Consider the following 27,500-nt stretch of genomic DNA (forward strand, 5'->3'; position numbering starts at 1 on the left):
CCAGACAGAGGGCCTTTTCGTTAGTGGCACCCACCCTGTGGAACGCCCTCCCACCAGATGTCAAAGAGAAAAACAAGTAGCAGACTTTTAGAAGACATCTGAAGGGAGCCCCGTTTAGGGAAGCTTTTAATGTTTAATAGACTATTGTATTTTAATATTCTGTTGGAAGCCACCCAGAGTGACTGGGGAAACCAGGTTATAAATAATAAATTATTATTATTATTATTATTATTATTATATTACTACGTCGATGAAGACCAACTGAAGCTCACCCCAGGGTTCCTGTGGTCCTGGCATGGCCCTAGCCGCTCAAGTGGACTTCAGACACGATCCAAGACCCCCAGATTCCTTTAACGAAATACCCTTTTTATGGAAGGGCAGGTGATGGCTGCCCCTCCCTCCCACACACATCATTGAGCCTTACAAAGTTGTGACAATTGCCGAGAGGCAAGCGAAAACCAAGTGGCCAGTGCCAATCTGCCAAATGGAAAAATTCCTACCCTGACACAAGACAGGTGACCAACCAAAGGCCAAAGCACTCAAACCAAAGAAGGGGCGGGGGCATAGCTGTCAACTTTCAGATTTGAAAATAAGGGAACAGCAGCCTCGGAAATAAGGGATCAGCAGCCTCACCTGTCCTGGGGACAGTCTATGGGATATCTAACAATACGGGATAGCAGCGGGAAACAGCGCTGGAATAAGGCAATTTCCCACCAAAAAAGGGAAGGTTGACAGCTATGGGCAGGGGTGTTCAGCAGCGTGAAGCAAGTGCCTCAGCCACATCAAGCTGCCGCTTAAATAGGTCCCACAATCACTCCACTCTGATTGGCTAATAAGCCTGGCATGATCGTGGGGCCATCCCAGCGAGGTCCGGGCATTGCCCAGCCCAAGGTCCTGTGTGCAAGCAGGACCGTCGTTGAAGAGGATCCCATTTGCCAGTAAACTCCATAGCAAGCAATAGCACATCAAGAATCTAAATATATATATAGTACCAGCAGAGTAGACATTATTTTTATTGATTTATTTATTGATAACAACTCTATACCACCCTTCATCTGAGGATGACTCACAGGTTGGTTTGCAATATAAAAACACAAAAATTCATAAGAAGAAACTAGATAAACGTCGTCCCCCCCCCCCCAGTTTAAAAGGCTATATATTGTTTAATTGGCCATGTAACCAAGTTTAAGTATGTTCAACCTTGTGGCACTTTCAGTTTATTGTATAGTGCTAGTATTTGTAAACAGATGCTTCATTTACAATATCGTACAACAGTACTTGTTAGAATCCATAATACCGTAGATAGCACCAAGTACAGAGACCAAGTCTTTAATTGGTATCGAAAGCTTGAAATAGTTGATAACAATCAAATTTTGGAGGGAGGGCATTCTAGAGGCTACTTGTACTGAGAATGCCCATTCCTGTGCCACCACAAACTTTATTTCAGAATATCACATGGGGCAGATCGTTAAGGGAGAAACTGCCCTTTTCATTTAGGTCCTAAGTTGTTAAGGGCCTTGTTAATACAAGCACCACTCAGTAGCTCCAACACTTTGCTCACTGGAGTTTTGTGTGCTTGGAAAACAGCCCCCCACAAAAGCCTGTGTGGGGCCAAGATAACCTACTCAATGTGAAGCTTGTAGGAAGTTTGTGTTGTATGAGTGCTTGGTGAGAGAGAAATGGTTTGTGAAGCTATACTCAATACACAAAATGCTGGGCTGTGCTTTAACCACGCAAACATGTGTGCCTACTATATGCCAAAACAATTGCAGACATGGATATTTCCAAGCATATTTGGCGCATGGGGATATTTTTCAGGACATAGAAGACATGATTTTAAAATTGTAATATCTGCAGTGATTTTTAAGGGAGATGTTAAATTTGCTTCTGCCTGATTACTCATTGTTGCTGCGATGTAAGAAAAAAAGAAGTTCACTTTTTGTTCCTAATATTGTGGAATATTGGTTTACAAGCAAATTTTTTGTGCTCTTTTTTTTCTTTCCCTTCTCTTACCACTTTCACTCCTTAGAATATATATTTCTCTTTCTGTGATTCCTTTACAGCTGCTGCTGCACATAGAGTCTGATTATGAACATGACATGTTTCAAAGACCCACCACCTTTTTCTGGTGTAGCAATGAGGATTCTGCTCCTTGTTTAGATATCTCTTCCATTACACTAACTCCTATGAACTCTCCTGACTCCAGACACTCATCTGGACTATTAACACCACCACCTACCAAAAGTGGTCTTCCAAAGCCAGTCCATGAACACAGCATCCCAAGACCTCGTGTAATCCAGCTGGGCACAAACAGTCAAAAAAAAAAAAAAAATCAACCTTCCTTTCTTTGTTGTGTATGAATTGTATCAAAGTGCTACATTTTGTACAGTGGTTAAAGGACAGGCCAGAAGCATTTTGTCTACTTCTGAGCAGTGCAGAAATGTTCGGCATACCGAAATTGACTCTCCTTTAAAAACGCTTAAGGATAAGCTTGGTCTATATTATTTGGTCTGTCTGGTTAAATTGAGAAAGCAAATGGAATTCTTATACCTCAATCCCAAATGCACTGACATAAAAATAAGTGTCAAGGTTACTGGCTTTGTTTAGAATTCCAGCCTTGTAGCATAAAAAAATGGGAACTGTTAATTACCAATAGAGAAAGTGAAAGATGAACCCTGTCTACAGGTTCACAATGCAAAGCTTACAATCTCTGAAGAATTGTGATTGGACAGCATAAAATTTTAAATAAAATGTGGGAAGTCAGTAGGAGATGTGGTAGGCAATGTAGAGCACTTGATTTTATTGAAGTGTGTTTAAACTCTGTGCAAAATGAAGAATGCCCATTGTTTATCCCAAAGATGAGCTGTAACATGCTTCCTGGTCATAAGAATGGGCTGATACAACCTTCTCTTTCTGTTTGCAATTAGCAATTGGCTGTCCTTGGCAAACATGGCTTTTTGCATGGGTTTACCCAATAAAAATGCTTCTCATGATCATTAGTGCAAGTATGCATTTATTTCAAAACAAAGATCAGTTCTCTTATTATGATTGGTGTTCCTGAGAGAAACAAAAGGAAATACTATTTAATTGCAATAAGTGAATGGGAAAAAACTAATTTAAGAGATTCAGATGTTACTGATTGATTCTCTCACTCTGCAAAGATCTGTAATTCCATAGAATCATAGAGTTGGAATAGACCACAAGGGCCATCGAGTCCAACCCCCTGCCAAGCAGGAAACACCATCAGAGCACTCCTGACATATGGTTGTCAAGCCTCTGCTTAAAGACCTCCAAAGAAGGAGACTCCATCACACTCCTTGGCAGCAAATTCTACTGTCGAACAGCTCTTACTGTCAGGAAGTTCTTCCTAATGTTTAGGTGGAATCTTCTTTCTCCATTAACTGCCTTGTGTAGATTTTCTGTTGTAACAATTTATTCCTTATAGCATATATTTATACTTTCTGCATTTATTAGTAAGAGACCTATTTATAACTTCTGCATTCATTTAAGGATGAAATCAGTTGCAATGGCCAGAATCCCAATAGTTTTTTTAGCCTTACTCAAGGACTTGTGTGTGTTTAGCAATATATTTTAGGATTTTTTTTCTTTTTCAGGTCCAAAAACAGTTTTGTTCAGGTCCAGACTAAACTAGTTGAACTTGGCTTCATTGGAATCAGTGGGGCAAGTTAGTCATGTTCAGCTAACCTTTTGTCTTGTTGTGAAGGAGACTTCTGGTGCAGAAGAAACCATTAGGGATGCACTGTTGGTTCACTGACAGCTAGTTTCTTTAGATCCTGGCCATTCAGAGCAGCCCAGAGTCAAAAACATTCAAGACTCATTGATTTTCAATAGGAGATTGTTATGCATGTTGCCCATAATTTACTGCAAATTTGTCAGATGAAGGTGGGGAATAAAAAAGAACTTATTTTTTGTGATGGGCTTCAGCTTTTAAAAAATCGTTTGGAATGTCTGGGTTTGGATTTTTGTGTGTGTGAAATCCAAAAATGAATTAGCCAAGTAAAAATAATCCATACTGATTCCACATAAGGCTTGTGATGTCATAATCCTGTCATAACTCCTGATGGAATCTGTTCTTCACACAACCAAAGGCCAACATTTGATGGCTAAACTTCTATGATGGGTGGACTAGCAGGATTTTATTATAAATTAAGAGCCTATGGCTTCTACAGTATCCAAATGCTATCCATCAATATATTTCACTTTCAGCAAAAGCTGAGTGTGTTTATCACAACAGTTCTGAGTTAATAAGCAGCTAATATATTAGTTGCAGAGACAGAGGAATGCATTGGCTTTTTTTCAGAGAACTCAGAGAAGGAAACAAAGTACATAGTAACTATGTACAAACAAATTGGGCAGGTTGCATTATCTGGATCAAAATTTGGCAAATCTGTTACATGGAAAGACTCCTACATATACAGAACATGGTGTTTACCTGTAAAGTCCAGCAAGGTACAGTGCCTTGTTTTTAGGTGATTAAGAAGTGATACTTATTATCCATGGTGCATAAAGGCAGAATCAGTTTGTCTGCCAGTTATATTCATGTTTCTTCAATGTGTTTAAAATGGGTGGCTAACAGGTGTTAGATGTTGTTGGACCACAGCTTCCACCTTTAGAAGATACTTCTAATTTCAAGAGTGCACGAGCTTTTAGAGATTATTTTGTTGTAACTATTCTAGGCATTATTAAGACAGTTCTAAGTAGTGCATTCTAACCTTTGTATGATAGTCATTCAGTTCCAAATTCAAAACCAATAGGAGGACTAGCTTTGCTGCATAGGAGGCCTCCCTTCTTAAAGACAGGGTAAAGTACATTGCGGAAAATAACAGCAGAGAATGCTCAGCTTGCAGAAGAACCTAGCTTGCCTCAAAGTCTAGAGAGTCCTCTTGCCAGCTGCAATTTAGCAGCCATCCAGCTGAAGTCAGCAAGCAAAGTTGGAAGACTAAGTGACTTCACCATGCTCTGCAGACTAGCTGCTGGCGATTTGAAAAAAAATTGAGGGAATATGTGTAGTCATTTGTCATGGGTGATTTCTTTCCAGTAGAATACCGTAACGCTATAAACTTCAATTAGAAGATGCTGGAGAGTCTGGGAATGCATAGGCCAGGCATAGGAAAACTCGGCCCTCCAGATGTTTGGGGACTACAGCTCCCGTCATCCCTGACCACTGTTCCTGTTAGCTAGGGATGATATGGAGTTGTAGTCCCAAAACATCTGGAGGGACAGAGCACCTTATGAACATAGGTGAACTAGAACCAGGAATACTCTGAACCTTTCTCCAAACTTACCTCTAAGATGCCAGGCTTATCCTTCCTATTGAAACCAACCTTTATAGAAAATGCAAGTTCCTCTCTCTCTGCCTGTGACCCAGGAACAAAACTTTCCATCATTTTGTAACTCTGGACAGATAGTACAAGAGGCCAGTGGCTGGCTATCACGGAAGGAGCGTGTGTGATGCTTGTGTGTGAACACAAAAGGCTTGTTCAATTTTTTTTTATTGTTATAAGCATATTTGTGGTAAGAAGCGTTAAGGTTCTCTGGGAGAAATTCAACGTAACATTCTTCCGATTGTTGCATCAGCACAAGCATTTTGGCTTGCCAGACAGAACCATCTCCCTTCTCCTTTCCCCCCACCCCTTTGTGCAGTTCCGGGGGTGCTCTGAACAGCACAACCACCCAAACTCATGGGCAGGGTGGGGCATGAGGAGATGACTGGAGGGAACCCATTGTACAAGGAGAAGGCTGGAGGCTCCACTACATCAAGGCTATTTCCATAAATTGAAGGACTCCTTCCATTTATGGAAGGGCACCATTAGATACAACCCAAAACTAAGTGATGTATGAACACTGTTAATATGCAGGAACAAAAAAAAGAGAGAGACGCTGAGTGTATCTAACCACCCGCTAAAACACATATCAAGAAGCCTTGCATGGCAAGAGGGAAGAAAGACATCACCTCTAGAAACATGGCACTGACATCAATCTATTCCATTACAATGTGAAGATAATTGGTCATTGTACGTCCAGTTAGCCTTGTTCCATTATAATATCAGTATAACCAAACCAGATTGTTATGCATAACATTTGAGACATAGTTGGGATTTTCTGTTAGGGATATTTTTTCTGCATTGTCAATAAAACAAAGTTGCTTGTTAGCTCCCTGTAATGGGAAAGCTTACTTAGATTATCTTATGCATATCTCTCTGCTTTCTGTATGTTATTGCTGCATATTTTCCTCTTAGGAAAGCATTTTTACTTGGATAGCAATGGTGAATTGACTGTGGCTATTAATCTTAATCCGACAGAAAAGTATATTTTCAGCAAATTATACTTTCCTGAAGCTGACCAGAATTTCTAGGCTTTTTTAGTGATGAGGTTTCTATAGTACCAAGCTGAACATTTATTTATTTTTTTTAAAAAAAGTTAGTTTCAATATATTCATGGTCCTTAATGTGTTTTCATCCAAATTACTGCTTTATTACATAATGGTTTCTCAGTGTTTAGAGCAACTGCTATGTCAGGTTTGCAGAATATTAATCCTATTATGACACAAGAGGTAATAAAACAAAACTGATACGTTATCTCTTCATTTCAGACGCTAGTTCTGTATGTTCTGATGTATAGCCAACTGTCCCGATAAATGGGCATTATCTCTCTCTCCATTCAAATGCGTTCATATTCCCCCCAACTCTTTTGTATCTAAAAGTCATTCAATTCTGGATACACCAGATACGCTAAAACTGTGAAAGTATTACAATACTGGTTGGTTGGTGCGTGACTGAAGGCTTTAGCATGTTTCATAAACCTCAGGCTGCAAATGCCAATTTCTCATATCAGCTCTTTTGTTTTTTGCATGCCCTCTTCTGTTCGAAAACGTAGCTTTTTATCTTCTGCATTGCATGCGAAAAGAAAAAAAAGTTCAATATTGTGATTTTTGTCATGTGAAATTTTGCCCTAATGTTTATTGTCCTTATTGTAGGCAGGCAGTGTGACACCTAAATCACCCTCCACTGACATCTTTGATATGGTTCCCTTTTCTCCCATATCCCCTCAGTCATCAACACCTACTCGCAATGGCACACAGCCTCCTCCAGTGCCCAGTAGATCTGCAGAGATCAGTAAGTTTTGTAATGAACTGACCTGATTTGTTTTCATCTTCATACTAAGCCAAATACGGTTTTCGGAAACCACGCATTTAAAAATGATAGTGCTGGGTTCGCAGTGTTCCTGTTCCTTGAGAGTTTGGGTGTTTGGGGGGCATCCTGTGACCCTTTCATATGTTCAAGTAATAACTCCACTCAAGGCAGGAATTAAAATAGCATGTTTGTTGTAAACGTTTGCTTGTCCCCTTTTGGCTGTTAAAACTAAGCAGGCGTTCAACTATATATGTACTAACTAGGGGACTGGATCTATTGTTTCATATTGCACAAAAGCAATCTGAGGATATGTTTTAGTCCCGTGTTAACTTCAGGAAAATACTTCTACGGTCTTCGTTGTGACACTTCAGCCGTGACTCAACTAGTACCGCACCTTTTTTGTGTGTGTCCCCATGCCGAAAAGAAAATGTGGTGGCAATCTCATATTCCAGTGGCTAAAGAAGGAACACACAGGGGAACACACAGAAAAACCTGTGCCTATCAAATCCCGCATGGAAAGATTAAAGTAGTTTACACTCGACTTCAGAACCACCTATGTGGTTCTTTTGGGAAACATCTCAGAAGAAGTAAAGCGTTGCTGGATCTGCCAGTATTATTTTAACCCTGGTAACTATGACCAAGTGTCTGTAATTACTCCCTCACAAAGCCAAACTATCAAATAATTTCTACGGCTATCCGGTAATATAGTTAACATTAACTTCGTTAACATTAAGTATAAGTGGGATGGTACCAAATGTTCAATAGTTTTCTTATCGTTGGGGGTACAACTAATGATTTTGGCAATGTAAATTCCCCCCACCTCCCTCCAGATCAATTTCCGCTTTGATTGAACACCCACACCCATTACTTCAAACCGATTTTGTGCCATCATTTCTCCTTGATCACCAGATGTCATCAAAAGCAGTCAGGTTTGGCTAACTCTCCTTACCACTGAGGGCCATTGCAAGTGAGACTTGTTTAAACTGGGGCACAAATTTCATTACAGTCGTACCTTGGATCCCGAATGTCTTGGTACTTGGATGCTTTGGCTTCCAAACGCCGCAAACCCGGAAGTGAGTGTTCCGGATTGAGAACATTCTTTGGAACCCAAACGTCCGGCAGGGCTTCCGATTGGCTGCAGGAGCTTCCTGCAGCCAATCGGAAGCCGCGCTTTGGTTTCTGAACGTTTTGGAAGTCGAAAGGACTTCTGGAACGGATTCCGTTCGACTTCCAAGGTACAACTGTATAAGAATTGCCAAAGAATCACCGAAAGAGGGTAGCTTCTCTCCACCCTGTGATGCAGCATTTCCAAATATGAGAGATAACTGCAAGGTCCATGTGTCACCTTAAATTACAAAGAAACTAAATAAAAAAATTCCTTCCAGTAGCACCTTAAAGACCAACTAAGTTAGTTCTTGGTATGAGCTTTCGTGTGCATGCACACTTCTTAAAAGAAACTAAACTATGGTTTGAATTTCAATGCACAGCACGCTAGCGCATACTACTGAAATCACAGGCATTTAGTTCCTCCCCTGCTGCTGCCACTCTACCAGGAGACAAGCCGTGGTCCTCTGAAAACAAACAATGAGTGGTAAACAATATTTGTTCTTGGCTTACTCCTCTTCGTTTGTTTGGAAGACTAACAAGGGACAAGCTTGTGTTATGGCTTGTTTCTTGGCAGTGCAGCAGGAGCAGAGAAGGACCCACAATTTCTGCAGCATGCTGTGCATTCATATACAAACCATAGCTTAGTTTAACTGTAAGTTGAAAATGATAGTTTAGTAATTTTGTGAGTAATTCTGGTTCAGCTCTTGTCATGCTATCCGTTGTGCTTTTAACACAAAACAGCCAAGTCAACAAAGATGGCCGGTTTAAAAAAAATTAAAAATTAAGGCTTTACCGCTTACATTTTTGGGGGGAACAAATTGCCCATTGAAATCTTGAAAGATTAGCCTATTGTGTCTTTCTAAATTTATTTATATACTACCCTCCCATAAAATATCAGGGATGTATACAGCAATATAAAAACCATTAAAAGCAAGATGGGATAATCATTAAAATGACTGGCCACTCCAGAAAATTTCAAACAACAGCCTAGGGCTGCCAGCATATATGAAGTCTTTTAAGAGACGCCTGAAAACGGATGGTGCCTGCCAAATTTGCTGGAGGAGTATTCCACAATGTGAGACCAACAAAAATACCGTATCTTTTGCTCTATAAGACTCACTTTTTCCCTCCTAAAAGGTAAGAGGAAATGTGTGTGCATCTTATGGAGCGAATGCAGGCTGCACAGCTATCCCAGAAGCCAGAACAGCAAGAGGGATTGCTGCTTTCATTGCGCAGCGATCCCTCTTGCTGTTCTGGCTTCTGAGATTCAGAATAATTTTTTTTCTTGTTTTCCTCCTCCAAAAACTAAGTGCGTCTTGTGGTCTGGTGCGTCTTATAGAGCGAAAAATACGGTATGTGCCCAACAGGCCACTGTATCACAGCAGTAAACAGCACTCTTATGATTATCTCAGTGATTGGGCTGGGATACAAGGGCTCAGGCAGTCCTTAAGGAATGTTGGACCTAAGTTGTTCAGGGCTCTGTACCTGACTTGATATGCTCATCTCCCCAGATAGTAATCAGTGAATTGTATTATCTTGAATGTGAAGTACTCCAAGCTGTTTGTGCACTATGTGGTGCCTTTAACCCCAAGAAACATAGATGCCTGGCTTGAAAGCAGAGGTTGATTACCTCGAAGGAAAGGTATAGTTTATGTTTCCGGAAAATAGTGGAAATCTCCAGCCCTTTTGGAATTACTGGGGGAAACAAGCAGGGGAGTTGCAATGGCTGAAAACGAGGGGAGAAATCCGCAATTATTTTAGGCTTTTGCGTTGTCAATGCCAAGAGACATCTTTTGATGTGTATTGAAGCCAAAGAGGATATTTCTGAGATCAAAGTGTCCCAATAGGAAAAAAGCAACTAAAATCCGATAATAGATGAATGAAATCTTATACTCCCTTCTTAGAAAATAGTTTGATTGCCACCAATAACAACAGGGCAATTTTTTTACTTTGTGCTGTAAGACTCATGGCCTTTCCAGGAGGTCTGCAGATCAAATTTTCTTCAAAGAAACATTTGAACCCAACTACTTCCACTGTCCACATGAGTGCCTCTCTTTTACCCCTTTATTTTTCATAACAGATTACCAAAAGAAGAACCTATTTAGAAACTAATATTGCTAATCACATTTCAAAATCAAGTTCAGAGTCTGGAAAGGTACTGCATTCTCCACCATAAAATAATGTTCTGAAAGAGGCAATAATACTTTCAGGATCTTATGAAAGCACTAATAAAACGGCTGGCTTAAAGAGTTTGCAATGCAAAGTCCTCTGCTCAGATCTGTGGGCTGAAATCTCGTCTCTTGAACCCACTCACAAGGTGGCATATCGCAGCCATCGTCTCTTAGAGCTCTTCCCAGTTAACTGCAATATGAAGATAAGTAGTACCAGCCTACCTTACAGGGCTGTTGTAAGGATTGTTGAGATAGGCAAATCATGTGTTGTAAAAGGAAAATGCAGTCATTATTTAGTGGAAGATCTTGCCTCTTGTAATAGGTAAATCAATCTCTCTCTGTATTTTACTGAATTTAGCAGTCCAGTATATTATCATTATAATGCATTTTCACGAGGTGATTTTATATGTCATGGACCAATAGTAGTAATTTTAGAAGCTGCAACAATTACGTCCAGATCTTTTAAAGTGTGAAACAGAAATGCCAGATTTAAGACCTTGCCCCCCAAAACTCCATAACCACACATAAAGCACTGCCTTATAAATCTTCCTTCTGTTATGTTATTATTGTGGTTGAGAAATTCATCTATAAAACAACTTGATATGGTCATGCATTCTGGGAGTGTTTGAAATACCACAAATCCACTCCTGTTTTAGAATAGGAATTATTACACTGTGAAAGGCATGACAGGGATAGATGTGCACCACAAATTAATACAGGAGACAAACGGGAAATCTGCAAATAAGGGACAAATACTCATTTTTAATATTAAAAAATGAGAGGTGCATTAATCAGAAAAAAATGTTTTTTTTGTAATTCTCTTGTCAATCTCTAGCTAGTTAAAGCAGAATATAATCTGAACTGTAACACTTGGGAAACAAAAGATTTAAAGCATCATGAGAATAGAAGGAGGAAGCAATTGAGCAAGAAGTTGCTTTGAGCTTTCTGGCATTCTAATTTTGGGGGTTTGGATGTTTTTGGATGCACTGGGCATCAGTCAGGTGATTTCCACCACCTGAATATGTTCTGATGTGGTAGAGTCCCAGGAACAATGTGCTACCTTCTTTTCTCTGAGCGTGCAAATCGTCCCTAATTGCTGGGATTACACGCACTGTTTCAGCACTTCCAGTGTCCACAATCCATGCCCATAGCATAACTCAACTTGCACTGTGAATCCTGCCACTTCACAAAGATTAAGAGGGGCTGGTCATCGACTGTACTGACTTGGGCTGCTGGGAGCTGAAGTCTAACAACTTCTGGAGGACCACATGTTCCCCATCACTGGTATGCTCTATCATGCCTGGAGGGGCTTTTGGAAGCTGCCCGTTCTGAATGCCTTTGAGCAGCTGTTCTGATTTAGCTCAGTTCTGTGTAAGAGAAATATAATGCAAGCCAAAGGATTATTTCCCCCCCCTTGAGCTTCATCTTTTGATAAGAAACACTGCGTAGTCGTAACCAAAACTAATGAGCTGGTGATCTGAGGCTTGTTTGCTGGAACAACTTACTCTGCATATCTGTCCTACTTAGAGAAAACACACACACACACACTTCAGTTTCTGAATGATCTTCAGGGGCTGTGTGCTTTAAAAAAAGAAGATGACTATGCTTCATACAGATTTAGCCTGGAATTCGTGGAGATGCCCTCTCAAAAAATAATTTGGGGGAAATGAAGTGAAAATTAATGGTTGCCAGTTCATGACTCCTTCTCCAGAGGGGCAAGACACAATGATCAAGAGTGGTGACTCAACCGAACCATCTAGTACAGACCTTCTAGAATACAGCAGAACACTGGTTGCACATTTTGCCGCTTTGCAGTCTCAAGTCCAGAGTTTCACCAGCTGTCTGAGTTTCCAAACACTCCACCTCTTATATGTTGCTGATTCCTTTTTTTATTATTCTCCTTCTTTCTAGAGAGAGACCTTTTTGGAGCAGAACCTTTTGACCCTTTTAGCTGCGGAGCAGGAGATTTCCCTCCAGACATTCAATCCAAACTAGACGAGATGCAGGTGACAAAACATTTGCCATTGCAAAAATGTTGTTTCTATTGCCATGTAAATATCAGGGGACATTGTTTGTGCTGTAGGCGGCATGATCATGGCCTGTGTTGCAAGGGGGGGGGGGAGGGAAATAGGATTCATTCAGTTGTTAATAATAGAGTGTTTATCCATCTCAAGCAGAGGTACTTTTTCTGGGGTTCTCCACATGTGCCGTTTCCGTCATCCATCACCACTGTCCATGCTGCTGGTAGTCCCAACAACATCTAAGGAGAACAACACTGGCAATAAGTGAATCAGTGTTCAGAATCCTTAGAGGATTTAGTGCTTATTCTATAAGCTTTTGTAGCACTTCTGCAGAGGAAATGGGGTCAATATTACTGTTCATGCTTCCTCTAGAGAAGCACTATTTATCCCTTGTGGGCTACATGGAGGGTGCAGTTTTGAAGATCTGAATGTAACCACTACAACAGTGATGGCCAAACTTGGTCCTCCAGGTGTTTTGGGACTACAACTCCCATCATCCCTAGCTAACAGGACCAGTGGTCAGGGATGATGGGAAATGTAGTCCCAAAACAGCTGGAGGGCCAAGTTTGGCCATCACTACACTACAAGACCACCAAGGAAGAATGCACTCACTGCAAGCAAGCTTTAATATCTATCTGTAAAACACATTTTGCTCTTTCAAGGTACAACACACTTCGCCTAACTATAATATTGCTTAGGCTCCTAACCAGGTTTGATTCTTGCCGTTTGGAGTCCTTAAAAAATGTCTCCTTCTCTTCCCTTCCTCCTCCTTTCATATGCCAGCACTTCATTGTCCATGTTGCCTGCCTTTCTACGTTCTTTAGGCCCAACAGGACTTCTTTAAACCTATCCCCACCCACTCAAATACATGACAAATGGTAGCCCGCTGGGTTTCTCCACACATTTCTCCATCATGATCCCTTCTCTAGTCACCCCATCCTATCTGTGTATGGTTAATCAGCTACTCACACTTCATTTCAAACCCACAAGACCCCTTGCCTATCTTTCTTCATCACTGCCGGGTATCTTTGCCCATTGACTGGCCTTTGCTTACCTCCGTGTAGTGGTTAGGCCTCCACCATCCCCTCACTACTCTTCCTGATCCATTGACACACAGGGCAGTACAGGCCAGTTGGGTGCAGGGCTAGTGGCAAGAAAGACCTTGCCTTTTAGCTCCTCTGTAACATTATTCCACTTTTTTCACCCCAATACCCATGGTTTTTGACAGTATACCATGTGAGACCAAACTATACCAAGTGCATGCACAAAATATTTATATCTATGTGTGATGAAATACCATAAATACCTTTCCAATCTCAACAGTGGGGAAATTATAATAGATTTACTTCAGAAAATGAACTTGGTTGCAATCAACTTTATATTTACTTCTGAATATTTTGTAAGAAATAATGAAAAGATAAATTTAGTTGCAATTATTTTATATTATTCGGTTTAGTTGTTTGTGAGATTTGTAACTAGGAGCAAAATCCTATGCATATCTACTTGGGCGTAAGTTCTCTTGAGTTCAATGAGACTTGTTCCACGTAATTGTGTATAGAATTGTAGCTTAAATTAGAAATGTTATTACCGATGTTAACCAATCTGCCAGAAGCTCTAATATTTCTTCTGTCTCTTTGTGCTTTCGTGGGTGTGCAGCGTCAGCGATGGTTGGTATATATATTTTTTAATGAGTTTCGATTCATGTCCTATAAAGTATAATAACGTTGATGTCTGAGAGCTAAACTTTAGCACTTCAGATTGCTAGATTTCCATTCGTTTTCATTTTTCATGTGGTAAAATTTGAGAAATTCATGCAGGCCCCTTTCAAAGAGGTATTGACTTTTTGTCTGTAATAGCTCACTATGCTGTACATACACATTATGTAAGAATGAGTTCTTTTATTCAATCTGAACTTTAAAACTCAAGGGAAATGTTATTACTTCAGACAGAGCAGGCAAGTTGGCTACCATTTCTGTAAAATACAAGCTTTTGTGGGGATGCTGTGCTCTGGGTATATGTGCACTTGAAGTGCCCTCAACCATGCATATGATATGTATTAAAAAAGACACTGCTGCAGATGTTTGATCATATAGGGACCTAATTCACAATGTTCTTCCCACTCCCCATTCACTGAGATGGAAGAACAGTTTCATACATTAGGATAAATGCACCATGGATAAAAAAAGGTGTGCATTGCTAAAGAGCCACACCACCACCGATATGAGCCAGGAATCTGCTTTGTATTTTGACTTGCTAAAACCTGACCCTTTGCCAACAAGTATATATTACCTTCCCCAGGCATTCTTTCCCAGAAAATAGAAGGCATGTGCATTGGACTGATTCTTTACAGTCACATTCCCAATTCTGTCATCCAAACATAAGGCTTTTTACATGTAGGTCTCTAAGGAATTGAATCAAGGCACGTGTCTTCTGTTGTTGTTTTGTTTTTTCAGTAAAAGAATACTTATTTATTCTTCAGCTCTAGCCAGTACTGTTATCCAGAGGGGAGGTCTACCTTTCAAATCAGCCATCTTTGTAGCATATTTGATTTATAGGTCAAACTGAAATCCTAGAAGCCCACAGGAATAACCCTTATGAAAGCACCTCTATCTTGCCAAGAATCACTCCTTATCTTGAAGGTTGCCTCTTGCCAATTTGTACGTAAGGCAGTCTACGCTGCCATGGTCTAAAACAGAGCCATCGTATTCTCAGTTCTTTACCCAACTAGATCCATTCCAGCTCAGAATGGAACTGCATACTTTTTCTCCATTTGCAAGCCTGATACAGTGGAATGTGACACAACCCACTGTATATTTTCAATCAGGGTTCGACCTTGACACTTGACACATCACACACACACAACTTTTGCAGGCTACATACATGTTCCACTGCCGCCGCCGCCACCTCCAAAAACTGACAAAATGCAAACGTTCAAATTCACTTTTTAAATTTCACATTAGGCAGATATTTGATGGGGACCCTGATCTCAAACTGGGAGTGCTTTTCTCATATAGATAGTGAGATATATTGTAAATGTCATTCATACTGTTCATCTATAATTAACGGGACAGTGGAAACAGGCAGCTTAAGGCTCAATAGAAGTAACATCAAAAGCGTGTGTGTGTGTGTGTGTGTGTGTGTGTGTGTGTGTAATTAAAGCACATTAAATTTTTAAAAAGCAGTCACACAAACACACACACACACACACAGAGAGAGAGAGAGAGAGAGAGAGAGAGAGAGAGAGAGAGAGAGAGATTAGTTTCATTCTCTATGAAACAATCCAGATGAGAATGTATTACAGAACTCAAAAGAGCTTATTCCCGCATGGCCAGACTTTCTTTCTTTTCTTTTTTTAAGGTGAATTCCACAGTTATAAGAATGAGCACTTCTCAATAGGCGTTTGTAAAATACCGCATTTTCTCACCCTTTCCTGTTTCTTTGTTTGTGTTTTTCTTCCTCTGTTTCAGGAGGGGTTCAAAATGGGACTGACTCTGGAAGGCACAGTATTTTGCCTTGACCCTCTAGACAGCAGGTGCTGATGCCAGGAAAAGAACCGTGAAAAGATATCGCCATCTCTTTTTTTTAGGAGGGAGGGGGGGAAAGTTTGAAAACATATTACAAATACTGTCAATGTGCCAAAAATGTTTTTTCAACTTGTTCACTTTTGTGAGGTTTGCTTCTGTGAAACTCCAGATAGGTTCCAGTGTTATCCCTGTACAAATGTAAAAAGTCACACGTGTATATGAAACCAAAATGAAATCACACTGCTGTCTTTCTTAGTCATCTTCCGCCACCCAATGACAATTCACCATGTGCTGTGAAGTTCTTTGAACTATTCATGCAACGCTATAGAATCCCCTCAGTTGTTTTCTTCATTCCCAGTATGTAGGGCCCTGTTCATACATTTTTGTTGAAAATTGCCCAGATACTGCATGCCACAGTTCACGCAGTCCATAAATCTTTGTTTCTGGCCATGATTCAAGCTGCAGTGCGCTCTGTGGTTCTTCACATAGACTTTCCCACATTAATGGTTGCACTTTAACATAAAGGGAGTGATGGAGGCAGTTCCAGTTTACTCTCCCAGCATCACCTATTTGAGGTGCTTCAGATGTTGTCAGGCTCCAACTCCCATCAGCCCCAACTAACATGACTCTCATCAACCCTAACTAACTAGCACGTTGGGAAGATCGGAGCTGAAAACCAGCAACACCCGGGGAACCACAGATTCCTGTCCTAGCTTTAAGAATTTTGATTAGGCGCATAAGGTTATTTTTACATTCCTGGTGGTGTTTGTCGTTTGGAATCTGCTTCACAAAAAGCTATGTTTTTCAGTGGCGAGTGATAGTCTATTTTCACATTTACATGTGCACACAAGCGCTCTTCTGCACTCAGAAGCATATTTAGGAGGTGGGGGTCCGATAGCTGACTCCTCAACACAGATGTTTTGGAAATCCTGTTGATTTCCAAGTGGAGGCAGTCTAAAAGTCACTGCTAGGTTGTGCATGTCAAGTTGCTACGTACAACGGGAAAAATCCAGCTCAGATTGCCTTATGCACACACGCTTTAGCTAAGAGAAGACACCCTCGATGTTTTGAGGTCAGGCCCTCTGCGAATTCCAGAGGGTTTGAGAGTACATCCTTCAGGATCTTGGAAGCCTAGAGAATCATCTGGAAGCACACAAAGGAGTTCTGCTGCTGGGTCATGTGGGAACCCTATGAAAGCTGCTTGGATCATACATTTGGCAAATAACCTTACTGTGCAATGTACATGTCATTTATGGGTGCATCATTTGATAACAAATAACCCAGAGAAGAATGGTGAGGACAGGTTATCCTGTTGTCATTTGTAATTCTGTGCAGAAGCCCATTCCTGAGCATCACTGTATTTTTCTTCCACTAGCCTTCAAACTAGCAATAAATGAACGTTTTGTTTGTGCATTTCTTGCATTCACCAGTGGAATTGTTCCTTCCTGTTTCCATATTTGCCATCACTTTTCTCATTTTTTAAAGTGTGTGTGTATGTATACACATTTATATATATATATATATACATATATATTTGCTTTCGTAGATTTTCACGGGTACAGGAATGCAGGTTTTGGTGTCTTCGGGTGTCTTCCCGTGTAAGAGTTGGGGTGTCTAGGCGACGTTTCGACGAGGTCTCACTCGTCATCTTCAGGCTGGTGCTTTCGGCTTCTTGTTACTGGAACAGAGCAGGATCTCAGTGTTTGAGTTCCTATAAATACTGTTGAGGGGGTGTGGTGTATAGCCTCCAACGTTCTGGGCAGAGAGGAAGTTCCCAGGTTAGTGTGTCTTTTCTTCTTTTGTTCATTAATTACTTGAGGGATATCTTGAGTGATTTCTTGAGTGATATTCTGAGTACCACTTAGGAGGGTCATTAGGTGTGGATTAGTTGCTAAAGCTTTCGTGTCTTGACCTCTTGAGCTTGCGAAGAGTTTTTTCTGAGAAGATGGCTGTACTGCACTTAGTTGTGCTCTGGCTTGGCTTCGTGTATAGGGGCGAGCTGTGGTTTTGTGCCCTGTGCCAGCCAGATCTGTGTAGGGATTGCAGGGGGGTGCAGCATCCGGAGGTGCCACTATGGTTTGGCTACTGGATGGTGTCTGTAATTTATCTGTGGAGAGGGTCTGGGTTTGGGTCTGGTGTGGTTGATTGGAGATGGCGTTCTGTGTGCCTCTGGTTCTGGTGTCGGTTTTTGTGGGGAGGGCTGTTTTCCAGATGTCTGGCAGGCGGGACGTATCGTCACGCTTGTTCATGTTGTGAGGGTGTTTCTCTATCTCGATGGCTTCCATGATTATTCTCTTGTGGTGGTGTTCCATGTTAAAGAGCTCTTTAACATGGAACACCACCACAAGAGAATAATCATGGAAGCCATCGAGATAGAGAAACACCCTCACAACATGAACAAGCGTGACGATACGTCCCGCCTGCCAGACATCTGGAAAATAGCCCTCCCCACAAAAACCGACACCAGAACCAGAGGCACACAGAACGCCATCTCCAATCAACCACACCAGACCCAAACCCAGACCCTCTCCACAGATAAATTACAGACACCATCCAGTAGCCAAACCATAGTGGCACCTCCGGATGCTGCACCCCCCTGCAATCCCTACACAGATCTGGCTGGCACAGGGCACAAAACCACAGCTCGCCCCTATACACGAAGCCAAGCCAGAGCACAACTAAGTGCAGTACAGCCATCTTCTCAGAAAAAACTCTTCGCAAGCTCAAGAGGTCAAGACACGAAAGCTTTAGCAACTAATCCACACCTAATGACCCTCCTAAGTGGTACTCAGAATATCACTCAAGAAATCACTCAAGATATCCCTCAAGTAATTAATGAACAAAAGAAGAAAAGACACACTAACCTGGGAACTTCCTCTCTGCCCAGAACGTTGGAGGCTATACACCACACCCCCTCAACAGTATTTATAGGAACTCAAACACTGAGATCCTGCTCTGTTCCAGTAACAAGAAGCCGAAAGCACCAGCCTGAAGATGACGAGTGAGACCTCGTCGAAACGTCGCCTAGACACCCCAACTCTTACACGGGAAGACACCCGAAGACACCAAAACCTGCATACATATATATGTATATACAATAATTGGGGGGGGGGGAGTTTCCTCTCTTGTAAGGATCCTTTCACTGAAAAGACTTTTGGGGGGTGGGGAGGGTGGATGCGAAGGACAAATAAGAGAAGACACTTAAGAGATTATTTTACTGCTTATATCTTTTAGACGGGGAGAAAAGAACTAGTTTTCTGGTACTTGGGTTGAAAAATAATAATAGCTTTTGACCTTATATTGTGAGGTTTACACAGAAAATAGAATGCATTTATGCAATATTATTACCTTTTTTTAAAAGCTTTGTTCCAGCCTCAGAAGACGCTTAAGCAGATGCCTGGACAGTCTGGGATTCTTCACTTGCTTAAAGTTAGGCATCTGCTTAGGCATTGCGGCTCCAGCGAGCCTTTCCTATTTTTGCATTGTGTTAAGTCTTCCTTCTTTTCGTTGATCGGTCTGAATGTATACCTATATCTATGGACAGGATCCAAAGAGAACTGCCTGCGTACGTAAAGTGCTTCTGCACATGTACGGGGAAGAATGCAGGCACTCACATCACACTGAACACCATTCCAGAGGGTCGCCTGAATTTCAGAAACTGCTTGGAGAAGACGCAAGGATGGTGGCTGCAGTAGGAAGGTGTGGGACAAACACTTGCAGTGTGTATGCAAAACACCACAAACAGTCCTTTGGATCATGGCCTATGTGTCTGTCGATATAGTTATATACATATATATATATGGAATCACTAATGAGTAGAGTAGACTATGTTTCCTAGAAAGAAATCTATAATTTTGTTTGTCCTATAGTATTTTGCAATTTGTACAACGAGGTTGTTTAGTAGCCATATCAATGGCTTTTTAAAACAAATAGAATTTGTATTTTTATCGTACTTTTAAAAAAGAAAAGCTTTATGTAATAAGCATATATTTAGGGGCCGTTTACTACGGATGGTAACGAAACACTCAGAAAATATTTGCACATTTTAAGAAACCTTTGTTTTACTGATTTTTACGTGGGTTGATTCTACGAAATGCTAAATATGATCTAACCGATCTCGTCAGTACAAGGACACCTAAATTAATTCAGCGAGAAAGTACATTTTTAACGAGGGGGTTCTAGTGTTCTGGTTGAAATTTGTATTTCTATGTAATCTCAAACTGTCTGTTTAATTTTGCTCCGAATAAATGTTTTAAATAATTTTGTCTCGTGGAACAGAATTTTTATTTAATACTGATCCGCAGTGCAAAGAAAACGGTAAATATAAAATAAAAGCGAAGACCAAACAATAATAACCACAAAACTCAACAACAACAAAAATGGGGGCTGCAACAAAATGTTGCAGTTCATAGTACTCCTGTTCACCTCCCCCACTCCCAAGGGTGCATAGGCCCTGGGGCCCTGCGTGGCCGAGCACACACAAAATTGCCAGTGAAGGAGCTGGGCGCCCACAAACTGTGCCAGGGGCATAGGCACACCCCGGCAGAGGCCCCAGGCAGGCGCAATAGTGGGGCCAAGCTTCTGCAAGAGTGTAAGTATTCTGTGCCTAATGGTACTGCTCTGTCTTCATTGAGCTGTTTGCTTGCTACTTTTGGTTGTTTTGGTCTCCTTATGTCTTCCCAAAAAAGTTTGCTTGTTTTTGTACACCTGCAAACCTTGGGTTTCCCCTCAAAACATGCTGACACCTCATTTGTGGTGGCATTTTGCTTATATAAGGGAGAACACTCGAGAGAATTAGTATATATGGTTGTATTAATACTTACCATATGTATATGAGTGTACTAGCCATTCATCACTAATATTACAGTAGAAGACTATACAGCAAAAGCATAACTGCTTCTATTGCAACTCCACAAGAATCCGCCATTTTCCAGTTTGCAATTCCCATATGAACCTACCACCTACTGAAATCAATCAGTTCGGTGTTGCGGTTAAGAGTGTCAGACCAGGATCTGGGAGAAAAGAGTTCAGCCATGATGCTCACTTGCTTGGCGAGGCCACCCCATTCCCTAAGGTGCAAATAACTAGACGTCACACAGCATTTTGGTTTGGGGAGCAAATAAGGCCGCAAATTTATTGGTTACAGAGGTAAGGTTTGGCCATAGGCATTGTGGTAGGGAACTGTGCGTGTCACTCCCACCCGTGTTTCTAAGGGTGAAGCCAGTGGTGGGGGGATGCCCTATGACCTACAGCAAATCGCATCCCCCAAGCGGTCCCTGTTGGATGATGATGATGATGATGATGATGATAATTTATTTATAAGCCGCCCATCTGGCTGGGCTTCCCCAGGCACTCTGGGAAGCTTCCAACAAAATATTAAAATACAGTAATGCATCAAATATTAAAAGCTTCCCGAAACAGGGCTGCCTTCAGATGTCTTCTAAAAGTCTGGTAGTTGTTGTTCTCCTTGACATCTGAAGGGAAGGCATTCCACAGGGCGGGTGCCACTACTGAGAAGGCCCTCTGCCTGGTTCCCTGTAACTTGGCTTCTTGTAGTGAAGGAACCGCCAGAAGGCCCTTGACGCTGGACCTTAGTGTCCGGGTAGAATGATGGGGGTGGAGATGCTCCTTCAGGTATACAGGACCAAGGCCGTTTAGGGCTTTAAAGGTCAGCACCAACACTTTGAATTGTGCTCGGAAACATACTGGGATGGCCCTAGTCCCCATGTGGGAATCAGACAGGAACCACTCCTCCTGGATACTTTTAACAGTGGAGGGGCAAGCAGAGGCTACAACCTCCTGTCCGACCAAGACTAGGCTTACCCAATGCCTATCCGCCTTACAAAGTTGTGACGATCGCTATGAGGTAGGTGAAAATCCAAACGGCAGTGCCAATTAGACAAGTGGGGGAAATTCCTGCCCGGCCCCCAAATCTGACGACTGACATAGTCCATAGCAAGGTCGTACCATCTGCAAAAAACCCTAATCTGATGGAGGTTGAGTGGGACAACCAGCACGTCAACAGAGAGTCTGAAAGGCCTTGCGGGCCGGGCATTGCCCTGGGTGTGGTGTCAAGTGCCACTACTGGTCAGCTGGCACCACGTCCAGGGCAACTCCCCCTAAATTCCTCCCTCCATTGGCCAATTCGGCGGCAGGAGGACGATCCCGCCTGCAATAGGCCGGTTCACAGGGGAGGCCAACCTGCAAAGGCACCCTCCCGAGGAGGGCAAATGGATTTAGTAAACTTGGGCAAGCCACTGTCTCTCAGTCTGGACACTGAGGTCCAAGGGCCTTCTGGCGGTTCCCTCATTGCGAGAAACGAAGTTACAGGGAACCAGGCAGAGGGCCTTCTTGGTAGTGGCGCCTGCCCTGTGGAACGCCCTCCCGTCAGATGTCAAAGAAATAAACAACTACCTGACTTTTAGAAGACATCTGAAGGCAGCCCTGTTTAGGGAAGCTTTTAATATTTGATCTTTTATCATGTTTTTAATATTCTGTTGGGAGCCGCCCAGAGTGGCTGGGGAAACCCAGCCAGATGGGCGGGGTATAAATAAATTATTATTACTCACAGGGTTGTTGTGAGGATAAAATGTGGAGAACCATGTCTGCTACCTTGAACTCCTCGGACGAAAGACCGGATCTATTGGGAGGGGTTCAATGTTGCACTGCGGAAATGGTTCCATCAGCACAAGTATTTTTCTGCTGGTCAGACAGAGTTATCCCCCCTCTCCCCATGTGCTTTTCTGGGAGTTCTCCCATCTGCCCCCCTCCTGAGTCCTCAGTGTTTATGGGGAAGCTCACTATGAGCTTATGATTGTTCTTTCTGATCCAGATAAGCTTGTCACTAGTTTGTAAATTAGTCTGCTGAAGTGACACCGCTCAGAGAAGATATCCCAGAATTTTCTTGAAAGGCCAGCCTGGCAGTCATTGATGCAATGCAGTTTCTCTTTGGGTTTAGAGGAGCTAAATAACAACACACCCACACAATAACTCCCTCATCGTTAATTCTCTTACCAAACTGTTTGGCGAAAGATATTTCTGTATTTTCTTTTTTTTAAGGCACAATTCGCTACATGTCTGCTCAGCGTTGAGGACGAGAACAGTTCTTGTCATTAATTTTTGGCTCTCTTTAAGATAGTTGCTTGACTTGTCTATCTAAATAGTGTTTGTGTCTGCTTGACATTTATATGTCTGAAATCCTTTGGAATCTAGAGTTTCATCCAACTCTTAAGATTTTGAACACCCCATTATTCTAAACAAGAATAAATAAAGCCATCAGGTACTCCTGGCCCTGGATCAATTTTGATTAAAATGAGCTTTATGGAGTAAATAAGTGGTCTATATCACTGTTGCAGCATCTCTGGGAAAATACAATAAAAACTATTTGTTGTTGTTTTTTACTCAGCACAGTTTTCTGAATCTCAAACTGAGTAATAGCTCTGTTGGTGTTACAGGGCAGATGAAGCAATCTTTCATCATCCAATGACCTCTAGTTAAAATGTTTTGCCAAGATAGGGAAACTGCAAGGCTGAAGACCTAAGATGCCAGGTCCACTTCTTCAACAATTGTTGTGTTTTCATCCTTACTTTGTCAGGGAACATCATTAACATTGATCACAATGGCTGTGCTGTTTTATCTGTGGTCGGGGACAGAGGGTGGCGCTAGGGAGGGAGATGTCGTTGCACCATTCCTTGGTGTGTGGAGTGCCGAGGGGGCAATCCTTTCCCCAATGCTTTTCAACATCTTTATGTGCCCCCTTGCCCAGATTGTCTGGAGCTTTGGGCTGGGTTGCCACCAATATGCTGATGACACTCGGCTCTATCTGCTGGTGGATGGCCACACCGACTCAGCCCCGGACACATTGAAGAGATGTTTGGAAGCTGTGCCTGGATGGCTGCCTGGGAGCCGGTTGAAGTTAAATCCTTCAAAGACACAGGTCCTCTGGCTGGGTTAGGATGGCATGGGAATGAGGGACCAACTCCCTTCTCTTACAGGGGCCCAATTAGCGCCAGTGCCTTCCGTTAAGAGTTTAGGTGTAATCCTTGATGCCTCCCTTTCCATGGACGCGCAGGTTACAGCAACAGCCAAGGCGACATTTTTCCACGTTCGCCGCATCAAGCAGTTGGTCCCTTATCTTTCCCGCCCTGATCTGGCCACAGTGATCCATGCGACGGTCACCTCCAGGCTTGACTACTGCAATTCGCTCTACGCGGGGCTGTCCTTGAAACTGTCCCACAAACTCCAGCGGGTGCAGAATGCTGCAGCGAGGCTCCTCACGGGGTCCCTGCCATGGGAGATTAGTCACCCAGTGTTTTACCAGTTGCACTGGCTCCCGGTGGAGTATAGGCTCAGGTTGAAGGTGCTGGTTTTGACCTTTAAAGCCCTTTGCGGATTAGGGCCCTCATATTTACAGGACTGCCTCTCCTGGTATGCCCCGCAGAGGACCTTAAGGTCCATGAATAACCATAGTTTAGAGGTCCCAGGCCCTAAGGAGGTCAGACTATTCTCCACCGGGGCCGGGGCCTTTTCAGTGATGGCTCTGACCTGGTGGAATGCTCTGTCCCATGAGACTAGGGCCCTTCAGGATTTAACCTCCTTCCATCAGGCCTGTAAGACAGAGCTATTCCGCCTGGCCTTTAATTTGAATTCAGCCTGATCTTTTATTTCCCTTCTCTTCCTTCCCCCCTCCCCTTTTATGAAGATTACCCACTCTGAGACCCCACAGCTAATTCTCCCCTGGCCTCCTCGCTAGCCCAAGTAGGACTAATTCCACCAGCTAGCCCTGCTGACTATCTAATGCTTATTAGATGGATTTTCCCCAAATTGATTTCCGAACTTTGAATTTTATTGTTATTCATGTTTTTATACTGTATTTTATGCTGCTTCTACAATTAAGTGTTTTAAATTTGTTGTTAGCTGCCCTGAGCCCAGTTTTCTGAACCGGGAAGAGCAGGGTATAAATAAAAAAATATTATTATTATTATTATTATTATTATTATTATTATTATTATTATTATTGGGAACTTATAAAATGAAGGTCTTAAGATGTAGACCTCCCTATTTACGATGAGTTCCACACTCCATAGTCAAATTGGACAAGGCTTAACTATCCAGAGATCCTTTACCTTATTGCATTTGTATCCCACTTTTTTAAACTAAGTAATACAGAAAATTCACTGTATGGATGATACAGACCAGCTTTAAGTATACATGGGCACGTAGTAGCAAATGTAGTAGCAAATGCCATGAACTGGCAGAACAATGGGGAGAGGAGCAAGGGTTGTAGCCAGAACCTGGGGATGGGGAAGGAGAGGTTGGTGTATGAAGTACTCGCAGGGTGATGGTGTCAGTGCACAGGAACCAGAATAGCAGGACCCATCACCAGAGCCAGAGGGGCCCTGTCTCCCCAAACACAGTGGGCTCTGAGGCATAGGGAGCAGTGGGAGGGACACTCCAGGAGGCTGAGACAAGCAAGGGCCCACAGCCCAGCTTTCTAGCTGGCCAGGTGGGGCTCGCTAGCTCTGGGAGGAGGCTAGGAACAGGTGAGGGTCATCTGTCTCATCAGACCCAGATGCTGCAATCAGCATGCAAAGTACAAAACGGAGGGGCTGTGTCTGCTCAAATGCCCATGTTGAAGGACCTTAGATGCTCCTGGATCTCTGTGGGACTTTGGACATGTGGATTGACCCTGGACTGGGGACTTGACATACTGACTTGCCACCAGGTAGGCCAGGAGACAAAATATTTCTATAGAGGTGTAATGTTCCATACATTCTTCAGTCCTGTGCTTTGAGAGTGGGTTGATTTGGCAGCTGGCTGGTTTTAGTTTGACACGTTTGGGTTTTTTAAACTCCCATTTGCTTCACTCTGCAAAAAAAACCTGCCAGTATCTTATCTGGTCTTGGCAACCAGTTGGGAGTAGCAAGCGCAGAGATTTTGCAGGGCAGCATTGCGAAGACTTGTAAACCACGCGCTGGACTTGAATCAAAATTTTTGCTATGCTAAGATTTTGCTTGGACTTCATTTGCACCAGATATCGCTTCACACCAGGGAACAAATGCATGTGGAAACGGCCTTTCTCACTGAAGAGTTCAGGTTGCGGTCAGAGCATACAAGGCCCTTTCATGTTCTGTGGATAGGATTCAAAAATGTTACCTCTATAGGCTATAATTTCATTCCCTCTATGAAGGGGCACACTTCTGTTGCGTGTCGAGGTCCCCAAGCCACCCCCCAATAACTCACACATCACAAACATTGGGTTTTTGGCACGATTTTGGCCACAACTTTATTTAAATACATCCAAGGGAGTGGTTGCTTAGGCATTGGTTCCAACTATCTGTCCTTGCCCAGGGGACAACTGACTTCCGGATTCCAGCGAAAGCCAGTGCGGGAAACAACTTTTGGGGAGAAAATGAAGCTGGGCATCAGTCCCTCACTTCTCACCCTCATGCTCCTGGTGGCTTGCACGGCCCAAGTCCGATGCCAGGGACAAGGACGAAAAGAATGACAAGCCCCTGGATTCCTTTAATGGGATTCCCTTTCCACACTACCATTGGAGGGGTAGGCACTTACCCCTCCACCAACCAATTTGAACCAATGCCTAACCGCCAACCTTACAAGTTGTGACGATTTGCTACGCAGTAGGCAAAACCAAATGGCAACAGCCAATCAGCCAAATGGACAAATTCCTACCAGGCCCCTGCCTCAAAGCAGACGACCCCATGACAGGCATAGCAAGGTCAAGCGAACAACCCCCCAATACAGGGAGGGTGGGCGGGTGATCCGGTGCAAGCAGTCAAGAGAACGCTCAAAGTTGGGCGACCAGTATTTAAAACCTCTGACCCCTCCTTCAAAATTGGCAACAAGCAGGTCTCCCCAGCGACCTGATTAACCAATTCACTGGCTGGGTCCCTCCACAAATCCACCCAGCAACAATGGGGTGGCTTGTATCCCCCACCGCAACACACACTCTCTGCTACGGAGAACACATTTTTCTGGATGCTATGTTGCTTTTGCTGTGACAGAACAAACATAACTACTGCTCTGGGGAAATGTTAATTTGGGTGGAGCTATCCCTCAGGAAATAAATGCATCTGGCTCGCAACGTGCACATTTAACTTCTGGGATCACAGCTTCACATGCTTGGTGGTTGGCCAGCTGAAATCGCAAATATTAAACGCATGCAAGGCAGAGAGCTTCCCTGCCATGGAAAGAGCTTTTAAGCTCTCTGCCCTGCTTACTAGGCTTTGGGAGGCTCTCCCAGAACCCGCACGAGAGCTTCCCAGAGCCTTGTAAGCAAGGCAGGGAGGAGCTCAAAATCTTTCTGCCTTGTGTGAGGGGCAAGGCCTGCTTGGTGCGCCAGCTTCAGAAACATAGGGATGTTGTATACAGTATGAGGTTGGGGAAGAAGGGGGTGGAGTTGTGAAACATACTCTTTTTGTTAACATATGTGTGGAGTTTTGTGTCAGCATCATTTGCATAGGTTTTCTTTCTATTCACTTATTATATTTCCTTGGTAGTGAG

General features: G+C 42.7%; 1 protein-coding gene and 1 long non-coding RNA gene across 7 annotated transcripts in view; one reads left to right on the plus strand and one right to left on the minus strand.

Moving 5' to 3' along the window:
• Positions 1-16,044, plus strand: part of GULP1 (GULP PTB domain containing engulfment adaptor 1) — a 168,060-nt gene extending 152,016 nt beyond the window's left edge. For 2 of the 6 annotated variants that reach the window (XM_081182110.1, XM_081182111.1), the window contains exons 9-12: positions 2,064-2,291; positions 6,998-7,136; positions 12,344-12,438; positions 15,921-16,044. In XM_081182110.1, the coding sequence (XP_081038236.1) occupies positions 2,064-2,291; positions 6,998-7,136; positions 12,344-12,438; positions 15,921-15,992 (534 nt within the window). In that variant the 3' untranslated portion in view covers positions 15,993-16,044. Of the gene's footprint in view, positions 1-2,063; positions 2,292-6,997; positions 7,137-12,343; positions 12,439-14,109; positions 14,121-15,920 lie in introns of all 6 variants that reach the window. The other 4 variants (XM_081182112.1, XM_081182113.1, XM_081182114.1 and 1 more) reach the window with 4 other exon arrangements.
• A 29-nt stretch (positions 16,045-16,073) lies between these two features.
• Positions 16,074-20,356, minus strand: LOC308582384. Its single transcript, XR_014005645.1, has 2 exons — positions 19,074-20,356; positions 16,074-17,514 (listed from the first exon to the last, which is right to left on the minus strand). It is a non-coding gene; the product is annotated as an uncharacterized lncRNA (long non-coding RNA).
• Positions 20,357-27,500: the final 7,144 nt, after the last annotated feature.

The sequence above is a fragment of the Podarcis bocagei genome (genome assembly GCF_964188305.1).
Source record: "Podarcis bocagei genome assembly, chromosome: 1".
Lineage (NCBI taxonomy): Eukaryota > Metazoa > Chordata > Lepidosauria > Squamata > Lacertidae > Podarcis > Podarcis bocagei.